At 60.4% G+C, this 14,425-nt stretch overlaps 1 protein-coding gene across 1 annotated transcript in view; it reads right to left on the reverse strand.

Annotated features, from left to right (window-relative positions):
- The window catches only part of KIF1A (kinesin family member 1A), a 106,692-nt gene that overhangs the window by 34,700 nt on the left and 57,567 nt on the right, over window positions 1–14,425 (reverse strand). Inside the window, exons 22-29 of the mRNA XM_025404211.1 lie at window positions 13,820–14,000; window positions 13,673–13,745; window positions 13,378–13,471; window positions 11,880–12,028; window positions 11,310–11,488; window positions 9,015–9,152; window positions 7,947–8,222; window positions 1,071–1,189 (exon numbers count right to left, since the gene is read on the reverse strand). Coding sequence (XP_025259996.1) covers window positions 1,071–1,189; window positions 7,947–8,222; window positions 9,015–9,152; window positions 11,310–11,488; window positions 11,880–12,028; window positions 13,378–13,471; window positions 13,673–13,745; window positions 13,820–14,000 — 1,209 coding nt within the window. The remainder of the gene's footprint in view (window positions 1–1,070; window positions 1,190–7,946; window positions 8,223–9,014; window positions 9,153–11,309; window positions 11,489–11,879; window positions 12,029–13,377; window positions 13,472–13,672; window positions 13,746–13,819; window positions 14,001–14,425) is intronic.

Below are 14,425 nucleotides of genomic sequence, written 5' to 3' on the forward strand. Positions count from 1 at the left end.
CTCTGAGCAGCCCCAGCCAGGTAGCCAGGAGCCCCCCTGCAGCCATGGATGCACGTCCTCTCTGCATCCATCTGCCTGCCTGCCTGTCTGTCTGTACTACTCCCTCCCCAGGGTGCCCAGGCAGCCAAGGCCTTTGAGAGGAAAAAGAGTGGTCCCTGGTGAGGGGAGACCTTGGTGGAGGAGCCCAGGGTGGGCTGGGAAGGGAATGGGACCTTCCCTCATGGCACAAGCCGCCTCTTGCCCTGCAGCTTCCCAGGCAGCCAAGCTCTTTCACATCTGTGTTCTCGAGTACCCTTCAACATTCCTATCCGGTGTGGAGCATTACAACGGATCCCGTTTACATGTGAGCAAACCAAGGCTCACAGGCTCTCTGGGGCTGCACTGGTGCCTCCCGCCATCAGGAGCCGACCGGGCCTGGGCCGAGCAGTGCCAGTCTCCACCTCCCCCAAGGGAGGGGCTGCATCTTCAGGCCCAGTGTGGAGGCGGACAGGCCTGTGCCTGAGAGACCAGGGAGTGCATCAGGGAACCAGAAGCACCCCAGGGAGGGCTGCCCTGAGCAGAGCCCAGGGGCCAGGGACGGCGCCTCGCAAGCCTTTCCTGGGGCTGCGGAGACAGCCGGGTGGGTGGGATGTGTTGACAGAGAGCACCTGCTCTGCAGCAGGCTGGGGGAGGGATCCAGGTGGTCTTGGGTCCATCTGGGGCTGCCTGATGGGAAGGTGGAGACCCCCAACCAGAGCAGGCTCAGATGGCACTGGGCTCAGCCTGCACGGCCCCCAAGGCACCCCCAGCTGACCCCGGGGAGTCCAGGAGGCCAGAGCCAAGAGCTGGGCAGCAGGGGTTTCCCCTCCAGGGCCCACTGGGGGGCAGCGGCCCCAGGTGCCAGCTAAGGACAGGGTGGAAAAACAGCTTCAGGTTGACCCCAGGGAGAGTGGAGGGCCAGCTGAGGCCAGCTTCCCACTGACCACTACATGAGGCCAGAGGGCCCTTCTCAGGTCCCTGCCTCTGCCTGCAAAGGTGAGAGCCAGCCCCAGAGGCTCCAACGCCACACACGGCCTTTGACCCACACGCACCTGAGATGGCCTGGACGGCCACGCGGAGGAAGCCCTTCACCTCGCCCTTCTCGCTGACGATGGCCACACGGTGCACCAGGGGAACAGGGTACAGCAGGTTGCTCAGGTACACGAAGGCCCTGGGGGGAAGTAGAGGCTGTGGTCATGGGCCACCCCTCCACACGTGTTCTGACGGCAGCGGTGGCAGCATGGCCTGGCTCACGACACAACACGGAGCTGCAAAGCAGAGGGAAGCCGCCGGACAGGACAGCCAGGGCCAGGACAGCAAGAGCGGGCGGGGACAGGCAGGGTGGGCACTCGGAGGAGACAGGAGGTGAAGGGACAGAGAGGAGGACGAGGAATGAGCCGCGGCGAGCAGAGGCACAGCCCAGTTGGGCCCGGACCTGGCTGCCTGAGAAGGGAGCACCCGAGGAGGGAGGTTTCAGCCTGCTTCAAGGAGGACGGGGGCCAGACCAGGACCCAGACCACACTGTGCTGCCCACCCTTTCACACTGGCACTGATGGCCAGCATTGCTCTGCCTCCTGCCCACCTCCCAGGGGTCCCTGGCACTCACAGACCCCACAGAACCCCTTGCCTGAACAGAAACTCAGCAGGTGGGAGCTCCGAGGTGAGTTGGCCAAGATGAGGCACCCTTAGTCTAGGGCCCAGGGAAGTGCTGAATGGAGCCCTGAGGACACCCCCAGGGCCATGGTGCAACCCAGAGCACCAAGACCCCTCCTTTCCCAGGACCAGCCTAGGCAGAGACCACGAGCAACTACGGTCGCCAGACAGCTGCTGCGTTCCCTGTGCTGACCAATATGTGGGCAGCTGGGAAGACAGAGAGGAGCCTGGAAGACCCACGCCACCCAGCCAGGGGGAAGGATACCCTCTGCTTCCTGCTCCAGGCAGGTGTGGCTCTGAGCACCGTGACCTCCGGCATGGGAAAGGGCCGTGCCTGGGGCCCTCAATTCCAGAGCAGATACTGATGAGGGGTTGAGTGAGACTCAGCGGGCTGTGAACGTCCAACACCTCTCTCAGGTGGGCTCCTGACCTTGCTCCCTCCACCCCCTAACCCCCCGCTCCGACTTCCCTGCAGCAGCAAGTCGAAACCAGCAGCACCGTGGCCTCTCCTACTCATCAAATCCATCAGTTCCACCTCAAAAGTCTTCAAGAAGCCCCCCTCAACTGTCCCATCACCACCAGCCACCCTGCCATGGCTCCACAGCAGCCAGAAAGGTCTCAAGGCACCAGTCGGACATCCTCCCATGCCTTTGGTGACACCCAAGCTCCTTGCAGGGGCATCCATGCCCCACGTGGCCCTGGTGGTCCAGGCCCTGCCTCCCCATCACAGTCAAGCTCGGCCTTGTGGCCCATGGGTCCATGGATGCCCCGGGTATTCCTGCTCCCAACGCAGAAGCCCCACCCTCCATCTCATCGGCTGCCTCAACCCTCCTCAGAGGCCCCAGCATCCCAGCAACTGTCAGGACCTTCCCCTTGGCCGTCTCGTTCATTCTGACTTTACACATCCCCATGGAATCTCCCTTGCTTTCTGAGTGGCTCTGCTAAACTGAGACCTGACCACTGCCCCCACCGCAAAATGGCCCAGGCAAGGCTTGTAGTAGGAAAAGGGTCTCGCTGCCCTCCAGGGGCCTGAAAGTCTCCTCAGTCCTCCCTCCTGGGGTAAAGGAAGCCCTGGTGGCTTCTTGGGCCCTCTCCCCAGAACAACACGCCCTCTGAAGATGCCCCCCAAGAAGCGAGTGCTCCACACTCACGGAGCCCATCAGGCAGGGACCTGTTACTCACAGGGCTGCAGGTGGCTCTGCCTGACTTAAGTGCTGGGGCTGGGGTTCCACTGCCCTGGGCCACCCACCCGGGTTATGTCCAGAAGCGCCCATGGAAACTCAGCCTGGCCCTAGTCACGAGAGGACGTTGAGGCCCACAGGGTGGGGGCCCCTCCCCACAGTCCTGCTGGGTGCCCTACAGGCAGGGACTCACCAGCACCCCCTTGGGAGGGGGACGGCAATGCCTTCCCTCCCCAGGGCACCCCGGGCTCCCGGACGAGGGTCTCTGCTTGACAGCGGGGGTGGGAAAAGGGGCTGCTACAAACTGAGCAAAGCTAAGATGTCCAGGAGTGGGGCTGGCGAGAGCCAGGACTTGGGCCACCAGACAGCATGGGCTTTTCCCAGTGGCTGTCGCACCACACTGGGGGAGACGTAAGGAGACCAGGCGGGACGGTCTACGCTGCCAGGCTCTGAGCCAGCCCCTGCCCTCCAGTCCCTACCCACCCCACCCTTTCCCAGAGCCAGTGCCCACTGCAAAAATCCCAGGGTTGGAGGGCAGAAGGGCACTGAGGATGAAGAGACTGCCCCATCCCCACCCTACTCTGCAGGGAGCCCATAGGGTGGCCCTCAGAGAGGGGGCGGGACCCGGGACCACTTCCACTGTGGGCCAGGTGAGGACACCCAGGCACGGGGTCCCTGAATCCACTGGCACAGCCTCACAGGAAGGAGGGGCTATAGCTGTCCAGGGCTACCCAGACAGGGTCAGACACTACCTCTCCTACCCCAAAGACCCCTCGCCAGAGCTGCCTTCCCAGAAGCTTAGGGCAATTCCGCAGGGGCTGCTGGCAGTGAGCAGAGCCCTGGGCTCTGGGGCCATCCACATGTGCCACTCACGGCACCACAAAGGCGACCCACAAACCTCTGAGCTCCCCAGGACCCCACCCAGAGGGAGGAGACTTCTGCCCCTGAGTGAGGGAAGGGGCCACACCCTCCCCACTCTTAGCTCTCAGGGTCTCACCTGACCCCCTCCTCACCCTCCTCCACTGCCCTGACAGGCCAGGTCCAAAGGTGTCTGAGGCCGTGCACAGACAGGTAAACTGAGGCAGGGGCCAGGCCCGTCCCAAGTCATATGGTGAGACTGCAGCAGGCAGGCCCCTTCCTGGCTGTCTGCACAGGGCCTCCCTGCTGAACAAATGCTGTGTGGAACTGACTCTGAGGGGACGCCTTCTGCCATGTTGCCAACCGTGGGCTCAGGCACCAGCAGCACAGCACAGACGCGAGTGCCTCACAAATCAGACAGGGGCTGGGCTCGAGGAGGCCCAAGTCCCTCACAGCCCCAGGCTCAGATCATCCCATTATGAAGCATCATGGCAGAAATCACAGCAGCCAGCATCTGTAGAGGCTCCCGAGGGGCCAAGCACCGTGGTGAGCACACAGGGCCTTTTGTTCTTCTGTCTCCTGGGAGGCAGCGCACCCCCATCTCCTCGCCAGGGCACGTCCTAATAAACAGCCATCTCAACTCAACCAGCGGCACCCTTCTTTCTTGGAGATGCACAACAAATCCACCCAGGGTCTCAGCACACTAGAACGATGAAATGTGGTACTTATACCCCATCGCACAGAGGAAGAGCCTGAGGCACAGAGATTAAGGAAGTGGCCACGGCCTGGCAGTGAGGGCCTGCGCGAGACTCTTCTGCTCAACTGTGTGAACACCAAGCTCCACCGCTTACTTCTAGGGCCAGGGTTGGCTTCCATGGGCACTTCCCCACCCACTCTGAGTGGGCAATTCACCTGGGCACCTGCCTAGTTCCACAGCTGATTAATTCAGCAGATTGACTGTTTCATGCTTTTTCAGATTGTCCTCATGCTGGGAGCTGGGGGGACCCAGACACTGCAGCACCACAGACTGCTGCTGCTTTCAAACAGATGGGCAAGATGCAGCCCAGATTGTGCCCCAAAGGTGGGGACTGCTGGGGGTGGGGCCCTGAGGGACATCCAGGTGGAGGTTATACAATGAAAAGGACTCCTGGGGTCTGACACCAAATGCTCCCTGATCTCTACTGCACCCTGTGAGCATCCTCATGGCACTGACCCAGGCCCCAGGCCACCAGTGAGACACGTGGATCTGGCTGTGGCTCTAGTGTCGGGTGTTCTCCTCTCCCCACTGCCCGTCCCAGTCTGCCTGGCTTGGTGATAGACTTGTTCAGCCAGAAGGGACCTCTGGGGCCCGGAATCCACTGCCCCAGTGGCAACACCAGCCTCAAGAGAGCTGTGAGCTGGGCCTGGAAGGTGCCCCCCCACTCTGTGAAGAGACCATGCCAACCAATGCACCCGAAGTGTGAGGCGATGGGGCAGAGCGCTGGTGCCTGGCATCTTGGAGCCTGGCGTCTCTGCCCAGTGGAGACACCCTCCCAGGCAACAGGCCTGGGCAGGCCATGCCCCCCACCTGCCCTTCAGGTGCCAGAAATAACCTGACATGTTGGGAGCCAGAACATAGCCCAGGCCTGTCCCTACCTGCCGCAGACACACCCAACGCACAGAGAGTGGCTCTCGGGATCTCAGGCCGAGAAACGCCATCCACAGCCATGCTGCAAATACCAAGAGAGAGGGGCCCCAGCCCACTGAGAGCACCATGTGGGACTCAAGGGAGTGGCGTGGTCTTGCCAGCCCAGGGGGCAGGCACAGAGCTGACCCTGAGTGAAGCCCTCGAGCCGCAACAACGTTTATCGACCCAGCCCTAGACACCTGCGCTCCCTTCCCAGCCCTGCTCCCCTCCCAGGGACCCTCATCCCAGGCAGTCAGCCTCTCGCCCTGCTCTCTCTGCAGCTCCTGTGCCCACCCACCCTTCCCGTGTTTCCTACCTGTGCCAGGGGAAATCAGAGCCCCAGGCCCACTCCTGTTGGAATATGGGCAGTGGTCACCAACCCAACTGCCTCCCCAGGTCACCTGGTGCCCCAGACTGCCAGAGGCAGAGGCCCCTGGGGGCCGACCCTGGCCTTGGGTGAGGAGCCCCAGTGTGGAACACAGGAGGCCAGTGCTGGATGGGCCTTCCGCAGAGGCCAGGGTACCTTGAAGCAGACTGAAACCCAGCCCGAAAGAGGCGGCAGCAGAGGCAGACAGAGCGAGGGCTGAGTGTGGCGGGAGGGAGGGAGGAGGCAGGCGCTAACCACAGATTGGTGAGGTGCAAAGACGCATGCTGGGACCCAGGGAAGCCTTTCCAGAGGGGACAAGAGTGGGTGCCCCAATTTCGCTGAAGCTTTGGAGAGAGAGCCAGCAGCTACCAGAAGGTTAAAGGAAAATCAACGAGGGGCCTTCCCAGGGCTGGGCCTGCACAGCTGCTGCGTGGGAGAAGCCAATTCTTGCCAAACCAAAAAGGTTAAGATGATTCCAAATGAAGCCCTTCACAGACCACCCCGCAATATAGGGGCCAGGTCTCTCTTTGATGACTTTTGTTTGGTTTGGTAGTTTTGTAAAATCTCAAATCCACAAAAGGGGAAAAAAATGTTGGAAGGACCCAGCTCTTTCTGGCTGAGACTGCGAGAGCCCCACCCCACTTCTCCTGATGTCCTCATCCCCCTGTGCGTCCTGATCCCTCACCTGCCTGACACCCGGAGCCACTCCTGGGGCCCAGCAGGTGCAGGGGCCTGGCCCTACAGCCCGGGGCTTTCTGAGAGAGGCCTGCATGGAACTGGCCTTAGGGTCCACTGCTCCCTCTTGGGCGCTGTAGAGTGGGAAGTACAGGCCCACAGCATGTCAGAGGGAGGGTGCCACAAGTTTTTATCTGGTGGGCCAGCTTATCTCACCTTACAGCCTAGTAACACTCAGGGAAAATTAATCAGAATAAATCCATGGCATGGGCCCATGGGGACCTGCTGTCTTCCAAGAGGGAGGGCGAGGCTTTCCTTCCACCATCTCCACCCAAGGACAGAGTAAAGCTCGTGCAAACTCTGTGATCTGGGGCCACCCTCAGCCTTCAGCTGTCAGCATGGCTGCTCCAAGCTCAAGACTTCTGAAAACTTCCACTGGCCTAGCCCAGGGAAGCAATCTTAATCTCCAAAAAAGGTTGTTACTAAGAATTATCTTATAACATTCATATATGAAAAACATATAAATTCAGCTGTTTCCTGAGCTGACTTTCTGACTACTCCAGCCAGGTTTCTAGATCTTTCCTTCACCTGACTTCCCTTCCATGATAACAGGAAGGCAGTTGGATTTGCCAAATCTGCCAGAAGAGCAGGATGCCTGCTCCCTCGGTCTGGGCTTCCCCAGCCTCCATTCTGTCTCCCAACCGTGGTCTCTCATCGATTTGGGCAACGTGGTAACTAGCTTCTCTCTGCAAAGGGCACATTCCATGAGGGCACTGGGTCACATGTCCCCATCTCTGGCCATGACAACGGAGGTCAGGAGGGATGCGGTCGTCCTCACCTTTAGACAGGCATGGTTTGCCCAGGCCCCACCGCTTCAGAGGGAGATGGGAGGGTGAGCAGTTGCCTCCCACTCCTAAAAGGAAGGCCTTCCCTGACGTCAGGATGGCTGCCTCTGGGTTCAGCTCCTTTCCCCACAGAGAGTGGAGAGCACTGAGAGCAGCTGGGAGCCTCTGTCTCTTCCGGATGACAGCTGAGCTGGGGTGAGGCTGCCTGCGCTAAGACAGTGTTGATTCCCAGGAGAATGACAGAATGGGCATTCAGCTTGGGGGTGGCTGGCCCTCACCTACCAAATGCCCCTCGGGCCCTGCACTGGGACTTTCAGGGAGGAACTCGGCCATTGGGTGCCTGAGCCACCCTGGGGTTCCTACGGCCTCTCTGCAGAAATAGTCCCACCTGCCTGGGGCCACAGCTGCAAGCTCCGGGGTGCACTACTTCTTCTGTACCTGGAACCCGGACTCTTCCCTGCTGGCCCAAAGCGACCGTCTCCAGGATGGGTGAGCAGCCCCACTGCAAGGATGCAGGGCCCGGGGGCCCTTGGGTGCTCTCCTCAGGAGGTCAGCCCCTCCACCTGCCTCGCCTGCCCTGGGAGGGCCCGGGCCAGGCCCCAGTGGTCCATCTGTGCCCGCAGCAGTGCTCCTGTGCAAAAGAGCTGGGTCCTCCCCAGCATGCTCTCCTCGACCTCACCAACCTTCCTACTAAACTGAACAGGGGGGGCCGGTCGTAAAACGGGTCCTGGCCGTCGCACAGCTCGTGCTCCGGAAAGACGTCGTCCTCCAGGTCCTCCTCCTCCTCCTCCTCCTCCTCCTCCTCCTCCTCCTCCTCCTCCCCCACGCTCTGCTCCTCGGCAGGCTCGGTGGCGTCGGAGTCGGGGCTCGAGAAGGTGGGGGAGGGGGTGAGAGCAGCCATGCGCTCGCTCATGCATGTGTTCAGAAGAGGGTAGCTGTTGCAGCCAGAGATGGCTGAACTGAGGTTAGTGCGACAAGACAGAGAGAAGTTAACACCAGCGACTCGCAGGGACGAACAGGGGCTGGGGCCGGGGCTGGGGGGAACTTCTGTTTAAAACCAAAACCAAACACACAGACCATCGAGAATGCTGCTTTAAAAGACAAGAGAACCAAAACTGTGCCCCCAGTCTTGGAAAGAAATCACATGTATGGCCAGCAGGAAGGTTCCGGAAAGTTCCGGAGGACACCTGCAGGTGGGACTGAGAACAGGGGTCTCGGCTGGGAGTGGCTGAGGCCATATGAGGACCTCGAGAGTTTGGCCACTTTGAGGCCTCAGAATGCCACAGTCCCATGGGGTGAAGGGGGCTGGGTGCAGACCCCAGACTGGGAGACCAGGGAAGGAGGCAGTCGTCTCTAAGGCTTGGGTGACACAGCCCTGCCTCCATGTTCCCACCCTCAGGGCCACCAGGTGACCCGGAGAGTTTGCTTGGGAGCCTCACATATTCACACACAGATGCATGGGTTCTGGCGGCTACAGCCCTGTAGTGGATTTGGGTGGCAGTGCCAAGACCCCATCCCACGTCCCCTGAAATAATAGGTCCTGTGGTGTGTGGAGAGGAATGGCTGGGAGGAACCTCAGGCCAGGGAGGACAGGGCTGGAAGTCTGGGGCTGGAAAAGCACCTGTCAGGGCCGCTCCTTGTGTCAGGCCAGGGCCCACTCCTACCCCCACTGCCATCTCTCTCTCTCAGTCTCTCTCTCTCTCTCTCTCTCTCAGTCTCTCTCTCTGCCAAGGAAGGGAGGAGGTGCCCACCTGCCCACCAGCCGGAACCAGGGGAAGCGGTCATAGAAGGGGTCTCCGCCGGTCACCACGTTGTCACAGTCCTCGATGACACTGGAGGGCACCTCTGCAGCGCGGTCGTACATCTCCCGCATCAGGTCCAGGCGCTGCCTGCAGGGACGGCAGGGGTCAATGTGGACCCAGGCCCAGCACTCAGTAGCTGGCACTACACACCTTTATCTCCTGGGGACAATGAACTCAGCCCAGCTCCAGCCACAACATCCAGCTCAGGGTCATCAAGGTTCAGGGGGCTTGCTAGACAGACCCCTCTGTGACCCTTGGAGCTGGTCAGCCACAGGTAACACACTCAGCTAAGCATGCAAGGTCGCCAACGGCTCCTTCCAAACTCCCACCAAGGGGTGGGCCGGGGAACCAGCAGTGGGGGGCTCGAGGTGCTGGCAGCACTGGGCTGCTGGAAAGTCAGCAGAGAGGCAAGAAGAGAAGCCAAGTGAAGCTCAGAAAGGGGGATCAGGCCACAGAGGCCCAAGAGCTCAAGGAATAAAGGGCAAACTGGAGGTAGGGACACAGAAGACAGAGAAAATAGCCTAAAAATTATTATTATTGCGGGAGCACTCCCCTCAAATGTTGTGGAAGGAAAGAAAAGCAATCATTGTGCCCCTAGGTCTCAGGTATAAGAGAAACCACATCAACAGTGGCTGCCCGTCCTTCCAAAAGCCACGTAACCTGGGAGAACAGGGGAGAAGAATGAGGAGCGTGACTGTGGGAGTGTACGCTGCATATATGTGCACGTCTTCATGAATGCTTATTAGTGTGTGTGTGTTTGCATGAATGTGTATGTGTGCATGAGTACATTAATCATATTTTTATTTTCTGTACTTGTGATGTTTTGATATCCTTGGGGGGCACTGCAGGCTGGGGAGAGCTGCCCAGGTCCTGCTACTTCCTAGAGACAGTCAGCAACTTGCCATCACCCCTGCCTTTCCTACACAAACCAACCAATCCCAAGTCTGTACCCCAGCCACCTCCCTTCTCTAACTTTTTCACACACCAGACCAATATTCCCCCTGGCCTAAATCACCCAGGGTCAGGTACCTGACAACTAGGGACAGACAGAGCTCTGCAGAATTATTCAAACTAGCCAAGCCTAAGCAGTCTCCTTGCCCTGCCTGGCCTTTCCCACAACCCCAGGCTGTCACCTGGGCCTTCTCCCACTCTTTTCTGCCTCCCGATGGGCCCTGGTGCCTCCCCGTGTAGCCCTGCAGGGCGGGGCATGTCATGCTCTGCTTTCCAGGGGCCTGTGAGTGACATTCAACTCCTCCACTGTTGATGCTGACCTCACAGGGTGACTCAGTCACCCCCATAACTTAAAGCCTGGCTGGGTGCAGTGGCTCACACCTATAATGCTAGTACTTTCGGAGGTCAAGGTGCAAGGATTGGTTGAGGCCAGGAGTTAGAGGTCAGCCTGCGCAACAGAGCGAGACCTCATTTCTACTACAAAAGAAATCAAAAATTAGCTGGGTGCCATGGTGCACTCCACACCTGTGGTCCCAGCTACTTGGGAGGCTGAGGTGGAACAATCACTTGTGCCCAGGAGTTCGAGCTGCAGCGAGCTGTGATCACACCACTGCACTCCAGCCTGAGCAACAGAGCAAGGCCTTGTCACTTAAAGAAAAAAAAAAATTAAGGCTCAAGACAAATCAGAGTGAGCATGTGGGGACAGCAGAGGCCAAGCTCTAGGAAGGACAGGAGCTCACATTGGGCACAAAGGGGCACAGCCCAGGCTTCCTCCTCGCCACCCCCACCTTAGCTCCTCCTCCACCTTCCACTGGGCTCAGCTAAGGCATCCACCTCCTGGCAGCTTCCTGAATGGAGGAGCAAGGGGACATTCCTTCCGCCCCCCACCACCTCTCCCAGCCCCTCTGGGGAGCCACCCTTCAGGCCCTGCTGTACCCGCTCTGGGTGCTCCGCCAGCCTGTTCTGTCGGTGCCACAGCCTGCCCTCCCCTCCACTGCACCATCCGGATCCCTGTGGGCCTACGGAGCATTCCCCTTATCTGTCCTTTCCTCCGAAAGAAAACGCCCAAATCTATGTTTATGTACGATTGCTGCATTGGTAGTAAGAGAATGAGGATTCTACAAGGCTGGACTCTATCCGCATTTTTCTTCTGATTTTAAAAAAATTGGAACAGGAGGAAAAGCGGTGTCTGCAGGTACTCGCCGCGAAGCCTGTGCCCACCACCGCTCCTGTGGCCTCAGCCCTGCCCAGGAGGACCCTCCCACCGTCCACCCAGCAGCCCTCCAGCCACACCTGAGCTTCTCCAGCGTCCAGTAGTGGGTGGCCCCGTTCTTCTGGTCCTGGACCTCCACGGCCACAATAGTGCGGGGGAAGGGCCGCGTCTCTCGGTCTTTGGCGGCCTCTGGGGGCAGCAGGTCGGGTGGCAGAGGGGAGTAGAGTGTGTCCGTCAGGAGGACAAACTGGAATTGTACCTGTGATGGGGGAAGATGACCACTCATCAGCTCCTTGGGGGACAGGGCGCCAGGTCCCCAGAAAGGTGTCCTTCCCACCTTCTGGAGATTTCAGCTGCCTGCCCCACAGTGGTTCACTGGAACCTTCCAGACAGCCGCCAGAGGGGACCACCTGCTTTCTGCCTGTCCACCCGGCCTCCGTTTCCCGTGAGCAGGGCAGCCAATTCCCACCGGGCCAGTCCTGGGCTCCCTCACCGCCCACCCTTCTTGGGGGCCCAGGTCAGGCAGGGCTGCTACGCCACCCCCAGGGCTGGCAGACAGCCGAGCGCTGAGTCCCAAGCAGCTGTCCCCGTCATGAGTGAGGTGACGCACTCTCTCCAACAGGAAACGGTGCAGCCAGTGGGCAGCCCACCTTCTTTTTCAGCTCCACGCTGATGGCATTGGCCTCCTTGAGGAAGATGGCGTTGCCCCACAGCAGGTCCCGCAGAGACGTGAACTGGTACCACTTCCACTTCCGGAAGGCCCAGAGTGCCAGCTCACACTCCCGCTCCGTCCACTGGACTGTGGGGAGAGGTCACAGGTGGTCATCGCAGGAAGGCCACGACCCTGCCCACCGTGTCCCGCCCTCTGGAAGGTCCGTCCGGTCAGCCACTCCACAGGGCTGCCTAAGCTGGCCCTGTGCTCCGTGTACATCACGGCCGGGTGGTCATCAGGTAAAAAGATGGAAGGCCGGAAGGTTACTCCCCCTGTAGTCACTCAGGCCGGAGGTGAACGGGCCCCTCCCTCTCTCCCCAGGCTTCCTCCCACTCTGGGCCTGGGCTGGGAGAGCTCTGTGCTTGGCCCCGCCGTTTCACACTGACAATTTGGGTACACAGAAAGAGGAAACCGGCAGAGAGCTCTGTCACGGTGGGGAACATGAAAAGCTCTGCGTGCCCCAAAGGAGAGGCCGCCATGAGCAGCCTTGTGAGTCAGGCTGAAGATGAGAGTGGCTGAGGAGCAACACTGTCAATGACAGCCACATGCCATCCGGGGCCAGCAGTGGGGAGCAGGACCCACAGGAGAGGAGGCAGGAGGGCAAGCCAGGTCCTCCCAGGTGATGCTGGCCCGTACACCCTCTCCCTGCCCATGCCCTGTCTGTCCACTGGGCCCTTGAGAGAACGACAAGCAGGGACACAAGGAGGGACTTGTCCTTGTGCTGAGGCCCCACCTCTCCTCCCAACACAGCACTACGTGCCTTTGGCTGCCCCCAATCGGGCGCGCCTGAGCTTTGCAGTGGGAGGGAGCCTCGCTGGGTAAATGAAGCCAAACAAGGGAAGAGGCCAAGGTCATGCCAGCACAAAGCTGCCGACCAGCTGGCCAGAGGCCGAGATGGGCACAAACCCCTCCCCACCTGCATGTGGGCCACCGCTGCCCACAGCTGCAGGAGGTCAGCCAGGTTGGCCCCCTGAGCGCATGCTCACTAAGGGAATCCTGAGGTGATGTGCACAGTGGACTCTTCCTCGGGGACCCCACGAGCCTTGTGGTCAGCAGGACGGGAAGAGTGGACGCCTATAAGCATGGTGAGCCCCTACCAGCCTCATTCCCCATTCCCCATCAACATCCAGACACTCCTGTCAGAGGCAACATGTGTGTGCACACGTGTGTATGTGTGTGCATGTGAATATGTGCCTGTGTGTACACACGCAAGTGTGTGAGTGTGCAGAGCTGCTTGCTAGCTGTGGCACAGTCTCTCTGCTCCCCAAATCCTGCTTCCACGGGGCTTCCAGGGCAAGGGGGTCTCCCCTAAAGAGACAGGTCCAGACCCCAGTGCAAAAGTGCTGACCAGTGACCTCCAGGGAGGGGCCCAGGGCTGCCCACCTCCATGCTGAGACCCTCCTGACACAGCAGGTGCTGGCCCAGTGACCCCTCACCTTCATCCTCAGGCTCCTCCTCCTCCTCGTTCACCTCCGGGTAGTACCTGGAGTCCATCTGCTTCTGCAGAGCCTCCAGCTTGCTCTCGTAGTCCTGCAGAAAGAAGGCCTGTGACTCCACTACGGCCCTACCTGCCTGGGCCTCTCGCACTGTGCCTGGACAGTGGGCCTCACCACATCCCACTGTTCGGATGCAAGAGATGGGGCCAGGCAAGCAGGAAGTGGGGGCATGGGAGGACAGGCATCCTCTGGCGTAGGTGGCGGCTCGCAGGGAGGGCAGGGCCCCGTCACTCACCAGCCGCTGCTGCTCCAGCAGGTAAGTGGCCTCCTCCCGCTCGCGGCGGTACTGGTCCTCCAGCTCCTGGAGCCTGCAATGGGGCGTTGGGGTGAGCGCGGGAGGGCAGGAGTGGCAGCAGGCAGACGGGGGTGTCCTCCGCCTCACCTCTGTTCCATCTCCTGCTTCATGTCGATGCCCTGCTTCTCCAGCAGCTCACGCTGGGCAAAGGCCCAGTCCACAGGCTCAGCTGGCGTCTCCGCACAGGGCGTGCGCTCACGCTCCTGCCGGGCCTGCTCGGGGTGGTTGAACCGGAACACGTGGCTCTTACCCATGATGATGCGGTTTCCTGGGGGACCAAAGGACAGGTGGCCTTGAGGGACCTTCAGGTCTCTGATAGTCTCAAGCGGGGAGACGTGAGGAGAAGGAGGAATGGGTGCAGGCACCCCACCATCCGCAGCTCCCAGCCACTCCTTCTCCAGCCCTTGCTGGGACCTGAATGTGTCTCCTCACTCTCCCCATAAATCCACCCTTGGCTGCTCTCTACTCAGCAGCCAGTGACATGTGCAAACCACAGATGTGGGGCCTCTGCTGTACTCCAGTGTCCCCGCCCCTCCCCAGGCCAGCCTTGCACTTGCCTCCTGCCCCCAAGCCCCCGTGCACACAGCCAGGACCCTCCCTCTCACATCCAGTCTCGGGCTGGTGCCCCCCAGGGCTGGGCTTGGGTCCCCCCCAGGGCACTGTTGCAGGGCGCAGGACCCTTCCCTTCTATCT

This window comes from Theropithecus gelada, chromosome 12 (genome assembly GCF_003255815.1).
Source record: "Theropithecus gelada isolate Dixy chromosome 12, Tgel_1.0, whole genome shotgun sequence".
Classification (NCBI taxonomy): Eukaryota; Metazoa; Chordata; class Mammalia; order Primates; family Cercopithecidae; genus Theropithecus; species Theropithecus gelada.